Here is a 17,264-nt window from a genome sequence, read left to right as displayed (position 1 = left end):
CTGTTTCATCCCTTGCATATCCAAATACTCTGACTTGAATGAGAGTTTTGGATGCTCAAGAATTTCAGAATTAGGCCTTTTCTACTCAGCTACTAATCTGTCAATCCAACAGGAAGAATCAATGGAGATTTATTGGAATGTCTAATATCAGCTGCCCCGGCTTCTCGGTTCCCCCCAGAAGCAGGGTCTAGCCGCCTGCGGCTCCCAGCTGGGAGAGGGTTCCATTCTCATCTTGGCTCCCAGCCAGGAGTGGGGTCCAGCCACCCAGCTCTCCAGAGGAATGGAGGGCAGCTGGGTTCTAGCTCCCTGGCTTTCTTGTCAATTTCATAGAATCATCGAATCATAGAATATCAGGGTTGGAAGGGACCTCAAGAGGTCATCTAGTCCAACCCCCTGCTCAAAGCAGGACCAATTCCCAACTAAATCATCCCAGCCAGGGCTTTGTCAAGCCGGGCCTTAAAAACCTCCAAGGAAGGAGACTCCACCACCTCCCTAGGTAACGCATTCCAGTGTTTCACCACCCTCCTAGTGAAATAGTTTTTCCTGATATCCAACCTGGACCTCCCCCACTGCAACTTGAGACCATTGCTCCTTGTTCTGTCATCTGCCACCACTGAGAACAGCCGAGCTCCATCCTCTTTGGAACCCCCCTTCAGGTAGTTGAAGGCTGCTATCAAATCCCCCCTCATTCTTCTCTTCTGGAGACTAAACAATCCCAGTTCCCTCAGCCTCTCCTCATAAGTCATGTGCTCCAGACCCCTAATCATTTTTGTTGTCCTCCACTGGACTCTTTCCAATTTTTCCACATCCTTCTTGTTTTGTGGGGCCCAAAACTGGACACACTACTCCAGATGAGGCCTCACCAATGTTGAATAAAGGGGAACGATCACGTTCCTCGATCTGCTGGCAATGCCCCTACTTATACAGCCCAAAATGCCGTTAGCCTTCTTGGCAACAAGAGCACACTGTTGACTCATATCCAGCTTCTCGTCCACTGTGACCCCTAGGTCCTTTTCTGCAGAACTGCTACCTAGCCATTCGGTCCCTAGTCTGTAGCAGTGCATGGGATTCTTCAGTCCTAAGTGCAGGACTCTGCACTTGTCCTTGTTGAACCTCATCAGGTTTTTTTGGCCCAATCCTCTAATTTGTCTAGGTCCCTCTGTATCCGATCCCTACCCTCTAGTGTATCTACCATGCCTCCTAGTTTAGTGTCATCTGCAAACTTGCTGAGAGTGCAGTCCACATCATCCTCCAGATCATTAATAAAGATATTAAACAAAACCGGCCCCAGGACTGACCCTTGGGGCACTCCGCTTGAAACTGGCTGCCAACTAGACATGGAGCCATTGATCACTACCCATTGAGCCCGACGATCTAGCCAGCTTTCTATCCACCTTACTGTCCATTCATCCAGCCCATACTTCTTTAACTTGGTGGCAAGAATACTGTGGGAGACCGTATCAAAAGCTTTGCTAAAGTCAAGGAATAACACATCCACTGCTTTCCCCTCATCCACAGAGCCAGTTATCTCATCATAGAAGGCAATTAGGTTAGTCAGGCACAACTTCCCCTTGGTAAATCCATCCTGACTGTTCCTGATCACTTTCCTCTCCTCTAAGTGTTTCAGAATTGATTCCTTGAGGACCTGCTCCATGATTTTTCCAGGGACTGAGGTCAGGCTGACTAGCCTGTAGTTCCCCGGATCCTCCTTCTTCCCTTTTTTAAAGATGGGCACTACATTAGCCTTTTTCCAGTCATCTGGGACCTCCCCTGATCGCCATGATTTTTCAAAAATAATGGCTAATGGCTCTGCAATCTCATCCTCCAACTCCTTTAGCACCCTCGGATGCAGCGCATCTGGCCCCATGGACTTGTGCACGTCCAGTTTTTCTAAATAGTCCCGAACTTCTTTCTCCACAGAGGGCTGGTCACCTTCTCCCCATATTGTGCTGCCCAGTGCAGCAGTCTGGGAGCTGATCTTGTTCATGAAGACAGAGGCAAAAAAAGCATTGAGTACATTAGCTTTTTCCACATCCTCAGTCACTAGGTTGCCTCCCTCATTCAGTAAGGGGCCCACACTTTCCTTGACTTTCTTCTTGTTGCTAACATACCTGAAGAAACCCTTCTTGTTACTCTTAACATCTCTTGCTAGCTGCAACTCCAAGTGTGATTTGGCCTTCCTGATTTGGCCTGCCATATTTACTATTCTTTCTACACATCGGGATGGTTTGTTCCTGCAACCACAATAAGGATTCTTTAAAATACAGCCAGCTCTTCTGGACCCCTTTGCCCTTCATGTTATTCTCCCAGGAGATCCTGCCCATTTGTTCCCTGAGGGAGTCAAAGTCTGCTTTTCTGAAGTCCAGGGTCCGTATTCTGCTGCTCTCCTTTCTTCCTTGTGTCAGGATCCTGAACTCGACCATCTCATGGTCACTGCCTCCCAGGTTCCCATCCCCTTTTGCTTCCCCTACTAATTCTTCCCTGTTTGTGAGCAGCAGGTCAAGAAAAGCTCTGCCCCTAGTTGGTTCCTCCAGCACTTGCACCATGAAATTGTCCCCTACACTTTCCAAAAAGTTCCTGGATTGTCTGTGCACCGCTGTATTGCTCTCCTAGCAGATATCAAGGTGATTAAAGTCTCCCATGAGAACCAGGGCCTGCGATCTAGCAACTTCTGCTAGTTGCCAGAAGAAAGCCTCGTCCACCTCATCCCCCGGTCTGGTGGTCTATAGCAGACTCCAACCACGACATCACCCTTGTTGCTCACACTTCTCAACTTTATCCAGAGACTCTCAGGTTTTTCTGCAGTTTCATACCAGAGCTCTGAGCAGTCATACTCCTCTCTTACATACAACACAACTTCCCCATCTTTTCTGCCCTGCCTGTCCTTCCTAAACAGTTTATATCCATCCATGACAGTACTCCAGTCATGTGAGTTATCCCACCAAGTCTCTGTTATTCCAACCGCATCATAGTTCCCTGACTGTGCCAGGACTTCCAGTTCTCCCTGCTTGTTTCCCAGGCTTCTTGCACTTGTGTATAGGCACTTAAGATAACTCATCGATCGTCCCTCTTTCTCGCATGAGACAGAAGTCCTCCCCTCTTGCGCTCTCCTGCTTGTGCTTCCTCCCAGGATCCCATTTCCCCACTTACCTCAGGGCTTTGGTCTCCTTCCCCCGGTGAACCTAGTTTAAAGCCCTCCTCACTAGGTTAGCCAGCCTGCTAGCAAAGATGCTCTTCCCTCTCTTCATTAGATGGAGCCCGTCTCTGCCTAGCACTCCTCCTTCTTGGAACACCATCCCATGGTCGAAGAATCCAAAGCCTTTTCTCCGACACCACCTGCTTAGCCATTCATTGACTTCCACAATTCGACGGTCTCTACCCAGGCCTTTTCCTTGCACAGGGAGGATGGATGAGAACACCACTTGCGCCTCAAACTCCTTTATCCTTCTTCCCAGAGCCTCGTAGTCTGCAGTGATCCGCTCAAGGTCATTCTTGGCAGTATCATTGGTGCCCACGTGGAGAAGCAGGAAGGGGTAGCGATCCGAGGGCTTGATGAGTCTTGGCAGTCTCTCCGTCACATCGTGTATCCTAGCTCCTGGCAAGCAGCAGCCCTCTCGGTTTTCCCGGTCGGGGCGGCAGATAGATGACCCAGTCCCCCTGAGGAGCGAGTCACCGACCACCATCCTCCTCCTCCTCATCTTGGGAGTGGTGGTCATGAAACCCCCATCCCTAGGACAATGCATCTTTTGCCTTCCAATCGGTGGAGTCTCCTTCTGCTCCCTTCCCTCAGATGGGTCATCTAGTCCACTCTCTGCATTAGTACCTGTAGAGAGAACATGGAAATGATTGCTCACCTGTATCTCCATTGCTGGTGCATAGACGTTCCTCTTTCTCCTTCTGGAGGTCACATGCTGCCAAACCTCTTCACAATCCTTCTGTCCCTGCTGTGACTGCTCTGAATCTTCAGAACATTGTGGCCGTAGAAGCATCTCCTGACCAGGAAATCTTCATTTTCCCTTATGCAATGCAGAGTCGATACTCGTTTCTCCAGCCCTTGAACCTTCTCTTCCAATATGGAGACCAGCTTGCACTTTGTACAGACAAAGTCGCTTCTGTCCTGTGGAAGAAAGACAAACATGGCACAACCTGTGCAGGTTACAACAGCTGATCGCTCACCTTCCATATCACCGTCCTCTTAAGAGCTTTCACAGCTGTTGCAGGAACTACTCAGAGAAACCTGCAGATGAAAGCCTCAGTGCGCTCTCCCCAAGAGAACTCCCAGGCAAACTCCCGCTGTTAGCCTCTGCTGTTCGCCGCTCAGCTGGTTCGCTGCTGACTGCCCTTATATACCAGTCAGGCCCACTCAAGGCCCACCTGGAACACAGCACTCCCAATTCACACTTTTCAAACAAACAAGTTCAAATTTCATGGCTCCAACAGCCGATGTAAGGGACGCAGTGTCTACACAGATGCTGTGTCACCCTAACTACACCTACATAAGCCCTACACCCCTTGTGGAGTTGGAGTTATTATGCTGGTGTAGTAGGGCACTTACATCAGTGGGACAAGGCTGTAGTGTAGACACAGACATTGTTAGACCAACATGAACTGCCTTGTGTCGACCTAACTGTGTTGTGTAGATCTGGCCTCAGCTGAAGTCAGTGCAGTTACCCCCAATGTAAAACCTCCACAACAGAGTAGAGAATCTGGCCCAGATCATGAACCGTGAATATCTGAGGTCCTTTTTTATGGTATCACGGTCAAATTAGTAGTGGCTGCTTATGGTACAGTATATATGTGTTTTCAGTAACATATCTGAAAAGCCCTTATTGATTTCATACAGCATGGTTTCTTCTCAGTTGTAGTTCCTACTGAACCTCCACAACTCCCTGGAAAATGTCCTACATCTGACATACGCAGATCTTGGATTCCCTTCCATGGTCACTGTTACTACATTGAGTCCTCAGAGACGGAAAGCTGGCCCCAGTCTTCCATGGAATGTGTTCGATTAGGTGAGTGTCATCTTTAATTAGGATCTAACCGTTTTCTGCAGGCTCACCACCTATTTTGGGCACCAGCCCTACTATCTGCCCCCCAGCAGTTTGATCTTATCTTCAAAGTGAAAAACTGGGGCACTGTAGGGAAGTAGGCAGGTAGGAAAGAGGTTGGTGGGAAAAGTGGAATTAAAGGAAGCCCTTTTTCCCCTTTCAGAATGAAAAACTGGGAAACTTTACAGTAAAGGTGAGGGTAAAACAAAACAATATTTATCTCTCAAGCCCCCCTCCCCTCATCCCGTTAATCCTCTTACTGTCTGCCTTTTAGTTTTCCTCAGTTGATAAGCAGAGCCACCTAGTTAATTGGTTAATCATTCAGTCCTTAACCAATTATCTCCCTAATTTGCTCCATGTTTGGATTCTTACCAAATACCCAGAGTGGTGAGTCAGCCTAAGGCTACTCTCACTTGATCACCAGACCACTGAACCTGGCATAGGTTGAGGGTGAATAAAATTAGTTGCTATGTGATTACTGTTTGGTGGTGAGACATGGTGCACTGGCCGTTTGGGGTTTGAGGAGGGAACACATCTGGGCTGACAGTGTCCTGGTCCCTAGAAATAAAACCCACTACTCTGTACCTATATAGAGAGGAACCAGGATCAACAAGGATTAAGAGGCTTTGTTTACTTGTAAGGTGGCATTTGATATCCTGCCAATTAACCTAGCAATAGGAATTTAATCAACTGACTTTCCAAAGGAAGGAAGATGGGATTTCAAGATGCAGGTCTGCAAGGACTCTTGTCCAGGTACCTGGGAAAAAGCAGATGTATTTTGGACCCTCTTGGTTTCCTTTTACTTGTTTCAATTTAATGACTGTAAAAGGAGTTCCTGGTCTGTGCCAAAATGAGAGAGGTTCTTGATATTTTGTTCTGTTAAAGCCCTAATGAACTGAGCACTTCAAGAAGAGGAGGCTTGGTTGTTAGCCACAACCCAGAATTTTACGTGGCCTATGTGAAATGAGTTGGTGGTCTCAGTTTAATACTTCTTAGATGTTGGTACCTTAGTGTGGCAAATCCACCATAAAAGGAAAAGAACCTAATGCTGGTCTCTTGTAATAACTAGGCCTACAAATTTACCCTAATTGTGAGCTCAACTGTAAGAAGTGAGTAAAAGTTTATAAAATGTCACAACAACCTATGATGATAAATGCTAATAGGAAAAGGTACAAAAGGGAGACGGACTAAATTAGTCCAAACAAAAAGGCTTACTGATACAATTATAGGACTGTGTTGAGATGGTGCCTGGTAAATAAGAGACATTTGGGACTGAAAATCAATTAACCAAAACTGGCATGTTGGTTATTAGGCCTAATTGGTGGATAAAATAATAAGGGGATGGGCTATTCCACCCAATGCTCCCTTTTGTGGGCCTCAAAAAGAAAAGCTGACTACCAAGATGCTGGCTGACTGAAAGATGAGAGAATGGGAAGGAGCAAACTTTACCATCATGACTGCCACCCACACCATCTCCTGGGATCCTTGGAGCTATTGGGCCTCCATTGTACTTTTGACATCCTGAGAGAGACCTTCATCAGACCAGATCAGACAGAGACACCCAGATGACACTGGGTCACTGCTACCAGCTTTAGTGAAATCTCAGCCATGAACCGGGATGTGAGACTGTCTCCACCCCATGTGTTCTTGTCCTTCCCCACCTTATTTCTTTTTCTATCTCTCTCCATTTTCCTTCTGCTTAATAAGGATCTGGCTTAGCCAGCAAAGACTGCATATTTTGCAACATTGCTATAAGGGCAGCTAAATGCAATGCTCTGGGCAGCCCAATAGTGGTACAAGTTTGCCAGGTCTCAGAGTGGCTAATAAGACCATGTGCTATGCTTGTGTTTTTCCAGAAGTAAAGTTGCCTGTGAGAGTCAACAGATACATAAACAGTGTTTTCTGTTTTAGCTGTTCTTTTCTTCACCCATTTGTTTTGTCTTCTAGGAAACAGAATTAGACTTTAACAACAGCTACAACAGCCCTGTCCATTTCAACTAACTTTTTCTTTTTCCCCCCAAAAGGAGTTATTACCATTTTTAATACCATCTAAGAGACTGTCAGATGATGGGGCAGGGCAGTTCTTTTTAAAAACTCTCTCCACCTAAAGGGAAGGGGAACATGGGATACTGTTAAAATGGAAGACTTACTTAATACTTTACATTTCACATGCTTTAACCTTTCTCCTCCTTGTTTTCTGTATCTTTAATACAAGGTTAAAAATATTTTAATGATGTGTTTGCCAAGGTACTAAGGTGTCTGAGGACTCTGTATACTAAACCTGGCTTAACTCTGTTTATTGTTGGACAGTGACAGGATCATGTTAATACCTTTGATTCTTAGGCCCCACTTATTAATGTAGATGGAATACAACAGGATGTCAGTATTGAGGAAATTGGGATTATGGTGGTAATAAGATCATCCCCTTAACTGGGATATGATGATATTTCTTATTTCCCAAATCAGCTTCTCTCTTCTTTCTTTCTTTCTTTTTTTAATCCCCGTTGCAAGAGGGAATATATTTAAAAAAAAAAAAGCTGCATTTTTCTATTTGCATTGTCTCTGGCACGTTAAACAGCAGGGAAGGATTGGGGTTGATTGAAAAAATGGCGCATGCAAATACAAAACTAATATAAGATATGTATTGCCTAGAAATAACCAGCATAGCAGCAGGATGTTTTCCTCCAAAGAGCAAAATGCAAGGGCTGTTACTGATCTGTTTCTGGAGCTCTGATTGACTTCAGTGGCAAAAATTAATTACAGTCTATGGCTATTTTAAATGTATCAGGAGGGTTAAGAAAATGTCGTCATGATTGTTTCAAGGGGCAGATCGTTTTCTATGGTGAAACATGCTTAAATTATGTTTATTTATTAATTTATGTTTTGCAGGAGCCTCTTTGGTTTCCATAGAAAATAGGGCTGAAATGAATTTTCTCTTGCACCACTTGGATGCATTTGCAAGAGACTCAAGACAGTTTTGGATTGGAATGTACAAGAATGTGGATGGTAATTATTTAACTTTCAATAGTTATTTACAAATAAGTACTCAAACAGAAGATGGAAATCTGATGTCAAATGCTTAATATTTTTCAATTATAGTACATAAAAAGGAGAAATTATTCAGAAAGGTGACTGCACGTTTTATATCCCTGTCTCTCTCTCTTGTAAATAGAAAAAATTACACGCCTACAGTATTTCATCCAGTTTATTTCATTTCACACTTTTCTTTCATTCCCTTGATATTTAACCAAACTTAACAGCACCTCAGTTTTTGAAGAAACCTCAGTGTTAAGTATTTATTCAGCAAGAGGAAGTTCTGAAAAGTCTGCTAAAGTCTTTTAAAGAAATATATTTCTGTATTTATTGGTAAGGATTGTAATGCTGTTTTTCTCCTGTGAAGCCACAGCCTGTCATGGGGAGGGGATATGAGGAGGGTTTCCGTAGCAGCTACTATTCTTGCTGGTATTTCGTTTGAGCTAGATGCAATACCTCCAGAAGCCTTGGAGAGCATATATAACAGCAGCCTTTGGTATACCATTAATACCACTGCAGTGTGAGGTGAGCATTCTGCTCCTTGCTGGCTGGTTGATCCTAGATGGTGCAGAAAATAGACAGGAACATGCCACCTTACCGATTTACGCCTTTTGGGCCCACTGGATGTTTTCAGCACAGTTGCTGGTACTAGACTTTCCTAGTCCTAGGCACTGGAACTACAGCTCCTATGAGGCACTGCAACAGCATTCCTGAATCGAACTGTTCAGTTTTCAGTCACAAGTTTTGGCAAAAAGATTAGTTTTCAGTGAAATTATTTTGGTTTTGAATTTGCTGAAAACTTTAAAATTTCCATGAATGAAAACAATTTGATTTTCATTTTCCATCTAGCTCCAAGTCTAGGCACTGGGATTCCCTTCATCCTTGAGACACAGGAAGTAGCAGCTATTCCTGCTAGCTGCGCCTGAGTAAGGGAAGAGCAGAGAACAATAGGTGTATTTTTTAAGTCATCCCGATACAATCAGGCAGAATTAATTAACTGAGCCAGACCTTGCAAGGGAGCTGATTTCTAGCCTTGGCTCTGATGCAGAGCCAAAACCACAGGGGCAAGAGGGGGTGCAGCTCAGCAGCCCCACCTTAAAAATTGTTCCAGCACCACTGTACTGGGATATTTTTAAGTCCTGATTTGCTGCTTACATCACTATCACGTCATGTGGAACAGCGCACTGCGTTTGACATTCTGCGTGCCGTCTGTTGCGATTTTTTTTTCCACTGTAAGTTGAGGGGTACATTTGACAAAATGTAAGCTCCTAAAAAAGCAAAGTTAGATGTCCATTCATTTCAGCCTTCTTGGACAGACACATTTGGATTTATTCAAAAGAAGGACCGTGATGTTTGTGCTTTCTGTTGTGAAAGTGTTGTTTGTCGCACATCAAGTGTTCAATGACATTTTGAAACGAAGTACTAGAAAACTTTTCTTGACGAAGCAGACAAGAGTGAATCGATCAAAAAGACAGTAGCAGGATATGCAAAGCAGTGCAGTGTTTTTAAATGCTTAAGTGTAAGTAAAAATCAAGCCACAGAAGGAAGTTACAAGATTGCACAGTGCATTGCAAAAAACGGAAAGCCGTTTACAGATGGGGAATATATAAAAAGCTTTTCTTAGCAGTTCAGATTTGCCAAATAAAGATGCGTATCTAGAATAAAAGAGCTGCCTGTCTCTGTCAGAACAGTTGAGAGACGTGTCAGCGAAATGGCAGAAAACTAACGAAAAGCAGACGACTGCATTAAAAGACACAGCAGTGTTTAGCGTTGCAGTTGATGAGAGTGTATATATAAACTATGCTCCATGTTTGGCAGTTGTAGCAAGATATTGTGCTTCTGATGAAATCCAAGAGGAACTTTGTTGCCTAAAACTCCTGCATGGCACAACAAAGATGGAAGATATAGTGGAAACTTTCGTAAACCATTTTGAAGAACAAGGAGTTGACATCAGAAAAATATTTTGTGTGACAACGAGGGTGTGCCTGCCATGGTCAGAAAACAGAAGGGATTTGTAAAGTTACTTGAAGATCAAGTTGGCCACCCGACAGTCAAATTTCACTGTATCATCCATCAAGAAAACCTGTGTGCTAAAATTTCTAATTCAGAGCTTAATAATGTGATGCATACAGTGGTGCAAATTGTGAATGTCCTTGGTGCTCTATCTGCTTTGACTCTGACAGTTTCAAGCACTGCTAGAAGAGATGGATAGTGCTTATAATGACATTCCACTTCAAAGCAACATTCGGTGGCTAAGTCGTGGCAAGGTTTTGGTGCGCTTTGTAAACTGTTTTGATGCAATCAAGGCCTTTTTGTCGGAAAAAGGACAAAGCTACCCCAAACTGGATGATGACAAATGGCTGTGTAAGCTCATGTTTCTAACTGACATCACCACTCACCTAAACGAACTCAACTTCTGTCTGCAGGGTGCAGGGCAAATGGTTCTGGATCTTTATGAAACCTGGAAGGCATTCGTTGTAAAACTAGCAGTTTTTTCTCAGGATATTCAAACTTTGACTTTCCGATACTTCCAACACATAAAAGAGCTATCGACACGTTGCACTGTTAGTGTCGATGAGATTGGAATGTACATGCAAGAACTGGAATCAGAATTTTCTGACAGATTTCAAGATTTCCAGCAATCTGGCCCAATGCTTTCTTTTCTAATTAAACCTGAAAAGTTCAACGAAAGCAACTTGGATTTGTCTGTATTTCAGTGGATGGATGTTGAAGATTTCAAAATGCAGCTCATTCAGTTAAGAAGCTCAGAATTGTGGGCATCAAAGTTTGGAGATCTGCGGAGTGCATTTAAAGCTACCGAGCGAGATCATGGGGCCTCTATTCTGACCTGCTGGACGTCCCTGCCAGTGAAATGTAACTGTTTGAAAAAAAATTGCATTTGCAATGCTTTCAGCATTTGGATCCACATACCTGTGCAAACAGGTATTTTCACACATGAAATCTGTCCTCTGTCCCTCTCAGAGCCGATTAACAACTGATCACTCAGAAGCCAGTGTGCAGCTTAAAGTATCCAAATACGTGCCAGACATGGGAAAACTCATCAAGGAAAAGCAGGGACAAAGATCACACTAAACTGATAAGATCTGAATTTTAATTTAATTTTAAATGAAGCTTCTTAAACATTTTAAAAAACTTATTTACTTTACATACAACAATAGTTTAGTTATACAACATAGACTTAGAGACCTTCTAAAAACGTTAAAATGTATTACTGGCATGCAAAACCTTAAATTACAGAGACTAAATGAAGACTCGGGACATCACTTCTGAAAGATTGCCGACCCCTGCTCTAGGACAATGCAGCTAACAATGTCCAGGTGAAAACTTACAGACATAAGACATTCTCAGTTGTGTCTGCCTGGAAGGAGAGAGAAAACTGAGTCCTATAGAATGTTAATGTATTGATTTAATAAATTAATGAATTCAGTGCTCAGATTACAACAGTGACAGGTGCCATAGAAATCATGTGATATTGTTTTAATCTCTAGAAATGGGTGGTCCTTAACCTGTCATTTGTTACTCTGTATTTTTCATTTTAACTTTAGGAGAATGGACATGGGCAGACAACAGTGCAGTAGAGTTTGTAAACTGGAAAAAAAGAGAGCCTACGGATGGTTATCATGAACATTGTGTTGACATGGATGCCTCAGATGGGGGCTGGAGAAGCTATTACTGCTCTGCTGACAAAAGATTTATTTGTAAAATACCAAAGAGTAAGTGATATGTTCATTACAGTGGGTTATTAACAATGACTAATATTTATGCTACAAAATCCTTTGTATTGCATATTCTGTATGGGTCTATGTTTGTGGTAGATATTCTGATCCTACTCCCATTGAAATCAGAGGTGAAACTCCCATTTAAGGGCAATTGCTAATAGAGAAGGGGCCCGGGACTCCTGAGTTCCACTCCAATCCCCCTTATCCTTAGTGCCTTAGAAGAGCAGGCGCTAACCAAACCAGGCTCTGTTGGTAGGGAGGTGGAGAGAGTACAACCAGAAGGGTTTAGGGAGGAGGAGGAGCCAAAACAGAGGAGTTGCAGATGGGATGTGAGGGGAAGAACTTGAGAAGAAGTTAACTGGGGGTGAGAGGACCCAGAATAACAGAGCTACTGCTGAGAGGGAGGAAGGAGATACCGTTGAGAAGCAGCAGTGGAAGGATACTAAGATGTATGTAACTGCGAGGCAAGTAGATGGGAGGATGTGCCTAGGACCCAGTGAAAGGAAGAGGGGAATTGTGACCTAGTTTGTTTTTCTGTTGCCCCCTTGGTCTTGGCGTCCTAGACTTAAAAATGAAAATATGGATTTTCAGTTTTCCCCATACTTCAGTGTGTGAAAAATCTTCCGCTTCTCAAAATGTCATGAAGGCTTGACATTCTGAAGGTGTGAAATCATCCCAAATCAACTGGCAACATTTTTTTCATGCAAAACAAACAAAAATATTTTTTTTTCCTGGATCTAATTTTTAACTGGAATGTTTTGCTTGATTTGGGTAGATGGTTCATTTGGATTAAATTAAAGGTGTTATCAGATATTTTGCATCTCCATTATTTTCCTTTATTTTAAAATGCAGTGTACCCAACATAGTAATTCTTCATACAGGATTTATTTACTCTGTGTGACTGTACAATTTGGTGTAAAATGGAGACTTAGACTATGAATATCTTTTTTTTTTTATTTGAAAGTTACTGAAGTTGAACCATCTGAGAAGCCATCAGACAATAAAGGTAGGACTGCTTTCTTATAAGCAAATTAAAGAGAGACCCAAATCAGGTTATAAATATAAGAACATAAGAACAGCCATACTGGGTCAGGCCAGGTCCAATATCCTAGCCCAATATCCCATCTTCTGGCAGTGACCACTGCCAGGTGCCCCAGAGGAAATGAACAACAGGTAATCCGTTGCCTGTCACTCATTCCCAGCTTCTGGCAAACAGAGGCTAGGATACCATCCCTGCCTATCTTGGCTAATAGCCATTGATGGACCTATCCTCCATGAATTTATCTAGTTCTTTTTCAAATATTAGTTTTATTTTCTGACAAAATGACTGTTTGATACCCAGCTCTGTGGATGTTTATTTGAAATGTATTATTGTGATTATTACATCTCCAACCTGACTAAAAAGCAGAACTCTCCCCTCAAACTCAATTTCATTTTGAATTAAGGTATTTAATTGTGTTTTGACTGGACCTCTGTATGATCTATTTTGTGACTAGCACTATAGAAGTTATCTGTAAACTGTAATGATGTACAGCCATAAAACTCTGCCTTCAAAAATAAGGTCATTGGGCCTGATTTTCTGCTGATTCTCCACAATTTACATTGACTTGGAGTTATGGGTGCTCAGAACTATTGGAAATCAGACCCATTGCCAGACCCTAATATATATTGTCATAATCCTTAGGATCCTGAGTAATTGCTTCACATTCATTTACAGCACTGAAGACAGATGAAGCTGTTCCTGCACACCGCTTAAGTGGGATGGCCGTTATTCTGGTCCTTCTCATTCTAGTAGGAGCTGGCCTTGCAGCCTATTTTTTCTACAAAAAGAAAAGACACAACCAGCTACCAACAGATGTCAGCTTTGACAACACTCTGTACTGCAATAGAGATGCTGTTCCTGCAGCTAGTGACTCAAAGTATCTTGTGGCCAACATTGAGCAGAATGAACAAGCTATGCTTTAATTCACAAAATAAAAATGATTTTGATAAAAATTAATGCATCTGGACTACATGAACCCTTAAGACAAAGCTGTTTTATCCTGTTAAAATTGTAGTGCATTTTGCAGAGACTGCATTTGTGTGTTACGTACATTCCTTCCATAGTCTTGCGAGGTTCTGGATCTACTTGTAGAAGAATAGTTCTGTGGGAGGCTATTTAATAAAAGAACCAAATATGACCTCAAGCCATGTGAAAAACATTCAAAACTATTCTACTGTCCCTACATGGCACCTGAATCCCTATCAACCATAAAAAGAGCCAAGCTCGTCATGCTGATTATGAGAATAATCATTACAAACTCTTCAAATCACTCAGAAAAGCAACTGTCTAATTCTATTGGAATCCTGCAAATCTCACTCCAGAGTTGCAGCATTCAATGCTGGTGCCATTGTATTTCACTTCAGCGTATAAAAAGAGACATTTTTTGTTGTATAACTTCAGTTCAGATGACTTCACAACATCTACTCAACATGTTCTCTTATCGGGCTTGATCCACTGAAGTCAATGGGATTCTTTCGACTGACTTCCCAGAGCACTAGATCAGGCCATAGGTGCCGACTCCGTGGGTACTCCAGGGCTGGAGCACCCACGGGGAAAATTGGTGGATGCTCTGCACCCACTGGCAGCTCCCCGCCGTGCCCCCACACCCCAACTCACCTCTGCCTCCGCTCCGCCTCTGCCCCTAAGCATGCTGCATCCCGCTTCTCCTCTCTCCCAGCGCTTGCTGCCGGGAAACCGCTGTTTTGCATGGGAAGCACTGGGAGGGAGGGGGAGGAGCGGGAACATGGTGCGCTCAGGGGAGGAGGCAGGGAAGATGCGGGGCTGAGGTGGGGAATTGGGGCAAGGGTTCAATGGAGGCAAGGAGGGGGTGGAGTTGGCACTTTGGGGAAGGGGTTGGAATGGGGGCGGGCAGGGGTGGGAGGAGGCAGGGCAGGGGTGGAGTCAGGGCAGTGTCAGGAGCGGGAGGGGGGGCTCAAGCCCTCACCGGCACAAGGAAAAGTTGGCGCCTATGGATCAGGCCCGTGCTTGCTGTTCTTTTAGTTCTGCATTTTATTTTTTGTAATATGTAAAGACTAAAATGCTTCATAGGTCTTAGCGTCAAGAAATGTCATATAATCTAATGTTTATTCCTTTTGTGAAATTTCAATCATGTTTGAATTAAAATGTATCCCTCTGGAGATGAATGGCTGAAAGCAAAGTGTACATTGCTTTCCTTTTTGCTGTACTTTTGTAAAATAAGCATTAAAAGATAGTTTGTAAAGGTTTTGCATTTTTATTATGCCTTGTAAATAGGAACATTTTTATGTAGTTCACATTTTTTAAAAACAATATAGATATTTATCAGTTTGGCCGGCAGCCACGTAGTACCTTATGCTGTATTTTTTAAAACATTTGTTTAGTGCTGCAAGTTTACATAACATTTTACAGAACATAAGGTGGACATGTTCAGCGTATAGGCCTTGAAATGTAAACACTTGCTCACCTGCTTAACTTTCCATATGTCCCAATATTGAAGATGCTGTTGACTGGAAGCCAGACAAATTCAAACTGGAAGTAAGGTGTATATTTTAAACAGTGAGTGTCAATGGGAAAAATTAAAGTCTCATGAATGCAGTAACACTTATTAAGAACATGTATTCTCTGATGAAGATTTTCAAAATAAAGGTAAGCCTGGCAGAAAAAAATAAGATTCATATTATGGTATCAGATATACATGTGTAATTGGGAAAAGCAGAATAAGTTGAGGCGTAGAAAGGGCAGATGGGATGGTTCCATGCTGGGCAATCACTGTGGTGAAATTCTGGCTCAGTAGAAAAGGTGCAGGAATCCCTTTCTGTAGGTGCTGCGTGATAGAGGTTGTGTAGCCAGGAAAAAAAGGCTATAATTTATGTAAATGTGGGCTTGATCTGAAACCACTGCAAACACTCCCTGATTTCATAAATATGGAACCTCAGCTGAGTTAACCACATTCTATATATGAACTGGCATAAACTACATCCACAGGACTGTGTCTTTATCCTTGGTAGAGAAGGAAACACAATGAAGCTACCCTCAGACATGCTGGTGGCATAGACCAGTGTTTCTCAATCTTTTTGATACCGGGGATTGACTTGCTGCCTTCCTAAACTGTGTCAAGGAGATCTCAGGGCTTGGTGCCAGTCCACAGACCGGTCATTGAGAAACACTGGCATAGACCACATGCCAAGGTGGCCATTACTAGAGGGCAGTGTGATGCGTTGGCTGCAAAGAATGCAATATCAAATGTTCCTCATCCTTTCCAGTGTCTCGCCTGGAATTCCACGCTGAGGATTTGCTGAGGCCCATCAGCTTGCTGCAGGTACTCTAGGCTTGCTTGAGAAGTCCATAATAATATTTGCACTGAATTAGCCCCTTCTATGTGCGGATATCAGTGCATTTTTACAGACATTAACTAGGCTTCCCAACACCCCTTTGAAGCAAGTATCATTACAAGTGGCTAAAATATAACCTGTCGTTTGCAGAATGTCACATATAAGGGACAGAGCTGGGAACTGATAACATGAGCCCTAGCTTTGCTGTGTCCTAATATGCTGCTTTGTGCTGGTGGAGATATACAAAGCTTTCCTACTTGCTGGGGATTCCAATAGAATGTGGCCTGAGACCACACGTTCGTTTTGCAACTGTCAGTCAAACCCATCTTTCTATATTCAGTTTGTTTCTACATTTTCTTTCAATTTTCTGTTTTTCATCCTGCAGATGTTAAGAGTCCAGAGAAAGGAACGGGAAGTTTAAATCCTGTCAATTTATAGCCTTCCTCTTTTTAAGTCTCAGCTTTTGCAGGAGCTGCCACTTATTTCTATTAATCATACAGAGAATCACCTAATATTTTTATTAGGGCTGTAAAGCGATTAAAAAAACAATTGTGATTAATTGCACTGTTAAACAATAATAGAATACCGTTTATTTAAATACTTTTGGATGTTTTCTACATTTTCAAATATATTGATTTCAATTACAACACAGAATACAGTGTACAGTGTTCACTTTATTTATTTTTGAATACAAGTATTTGCTCTGTAAAAAAACAAAAGAAATAGTATATTTAAATTCACCTAATACAAATACTGTAGTGCAATATCTTTATCATGAAAGTTGAACTTACAAATGTCGAACTATGTAGAAAAAAAATTGCATTGAAAAATAAAACAATGTAAAACTTTAGCGCCTACAAGTCCACTCAGTCCTACTTCAGCCAGTCACTCAGACAAACAAGTTTGGTTACATTTGCAGGAAATAATGCTGCCACTTCTTCTTTACGTCACCTGAAAGTGAGAGTAGGCGTTCGCATGGGACTATTGGAACTGGCATCGCGACATATTTATGTGCCAGATGTGCTAAAGATTCATATGTCCCTTCATGCTTCAATCACCATTCCAGGGGATATGAATCCATGTTGATGAT

General features: G+C 42.7%; 1 protein-coding gene across 1 annotated transcript in view; it reads left to right on the top strand.

The window, feature by feature from the left end:
- Positions 1–14,698, top strand: part of LOC117872155 (macrophage mannose receptor 1-like) — a 58,553-nt gene extending 43,855 nt beyond the window's left edge. Inside the window, exons 26-30 of the mRNA XM_034760335.1 lie at positions 4,860–5,012; positions 7,938–8,054; positions 11,648–11,815; positions 12,786–12,827; positions 13,539–14,698. Of these exons, the coding sequence (XP_034616226.1) occupies positions 4,860–5,012; positions 7,938–8,054; positions 11,648–11,815; positions 12,786–12,827; positions 13,539–13,786 (728 nt within the window). The 3' untranslated portion in view covers positions 13,787–14,698. The remainder of the gene's footprint in view (positions 1–4,859; positions 5,013–7,937; positions 8,055–11,647; positions 11,816–12,785; positions 12,828–13,538) is intronic.
- The last annotated feature ends 2,566 nt before the right edge of the window (positions 14,699–17,264 follow it).

This window comes from Trachemys scripta, chromosome 2, assembly GCF_013100865.1.
Source record: "Trachemys scripta elegans isolate TJP31775 chromosome 2, CAS_Tse_1.0, whole genome shotgun sequence".
NCBI classification, from domain to species: Eukaryota; Metazoa; Chordata; order Testudines; family Emydidae; genus Trachemys; species Trachemys scripta.
Note: the sequence above shows the minus strand (reverse complement) of the source record. Positions and strands in the feature narration are given on the sequence as shown.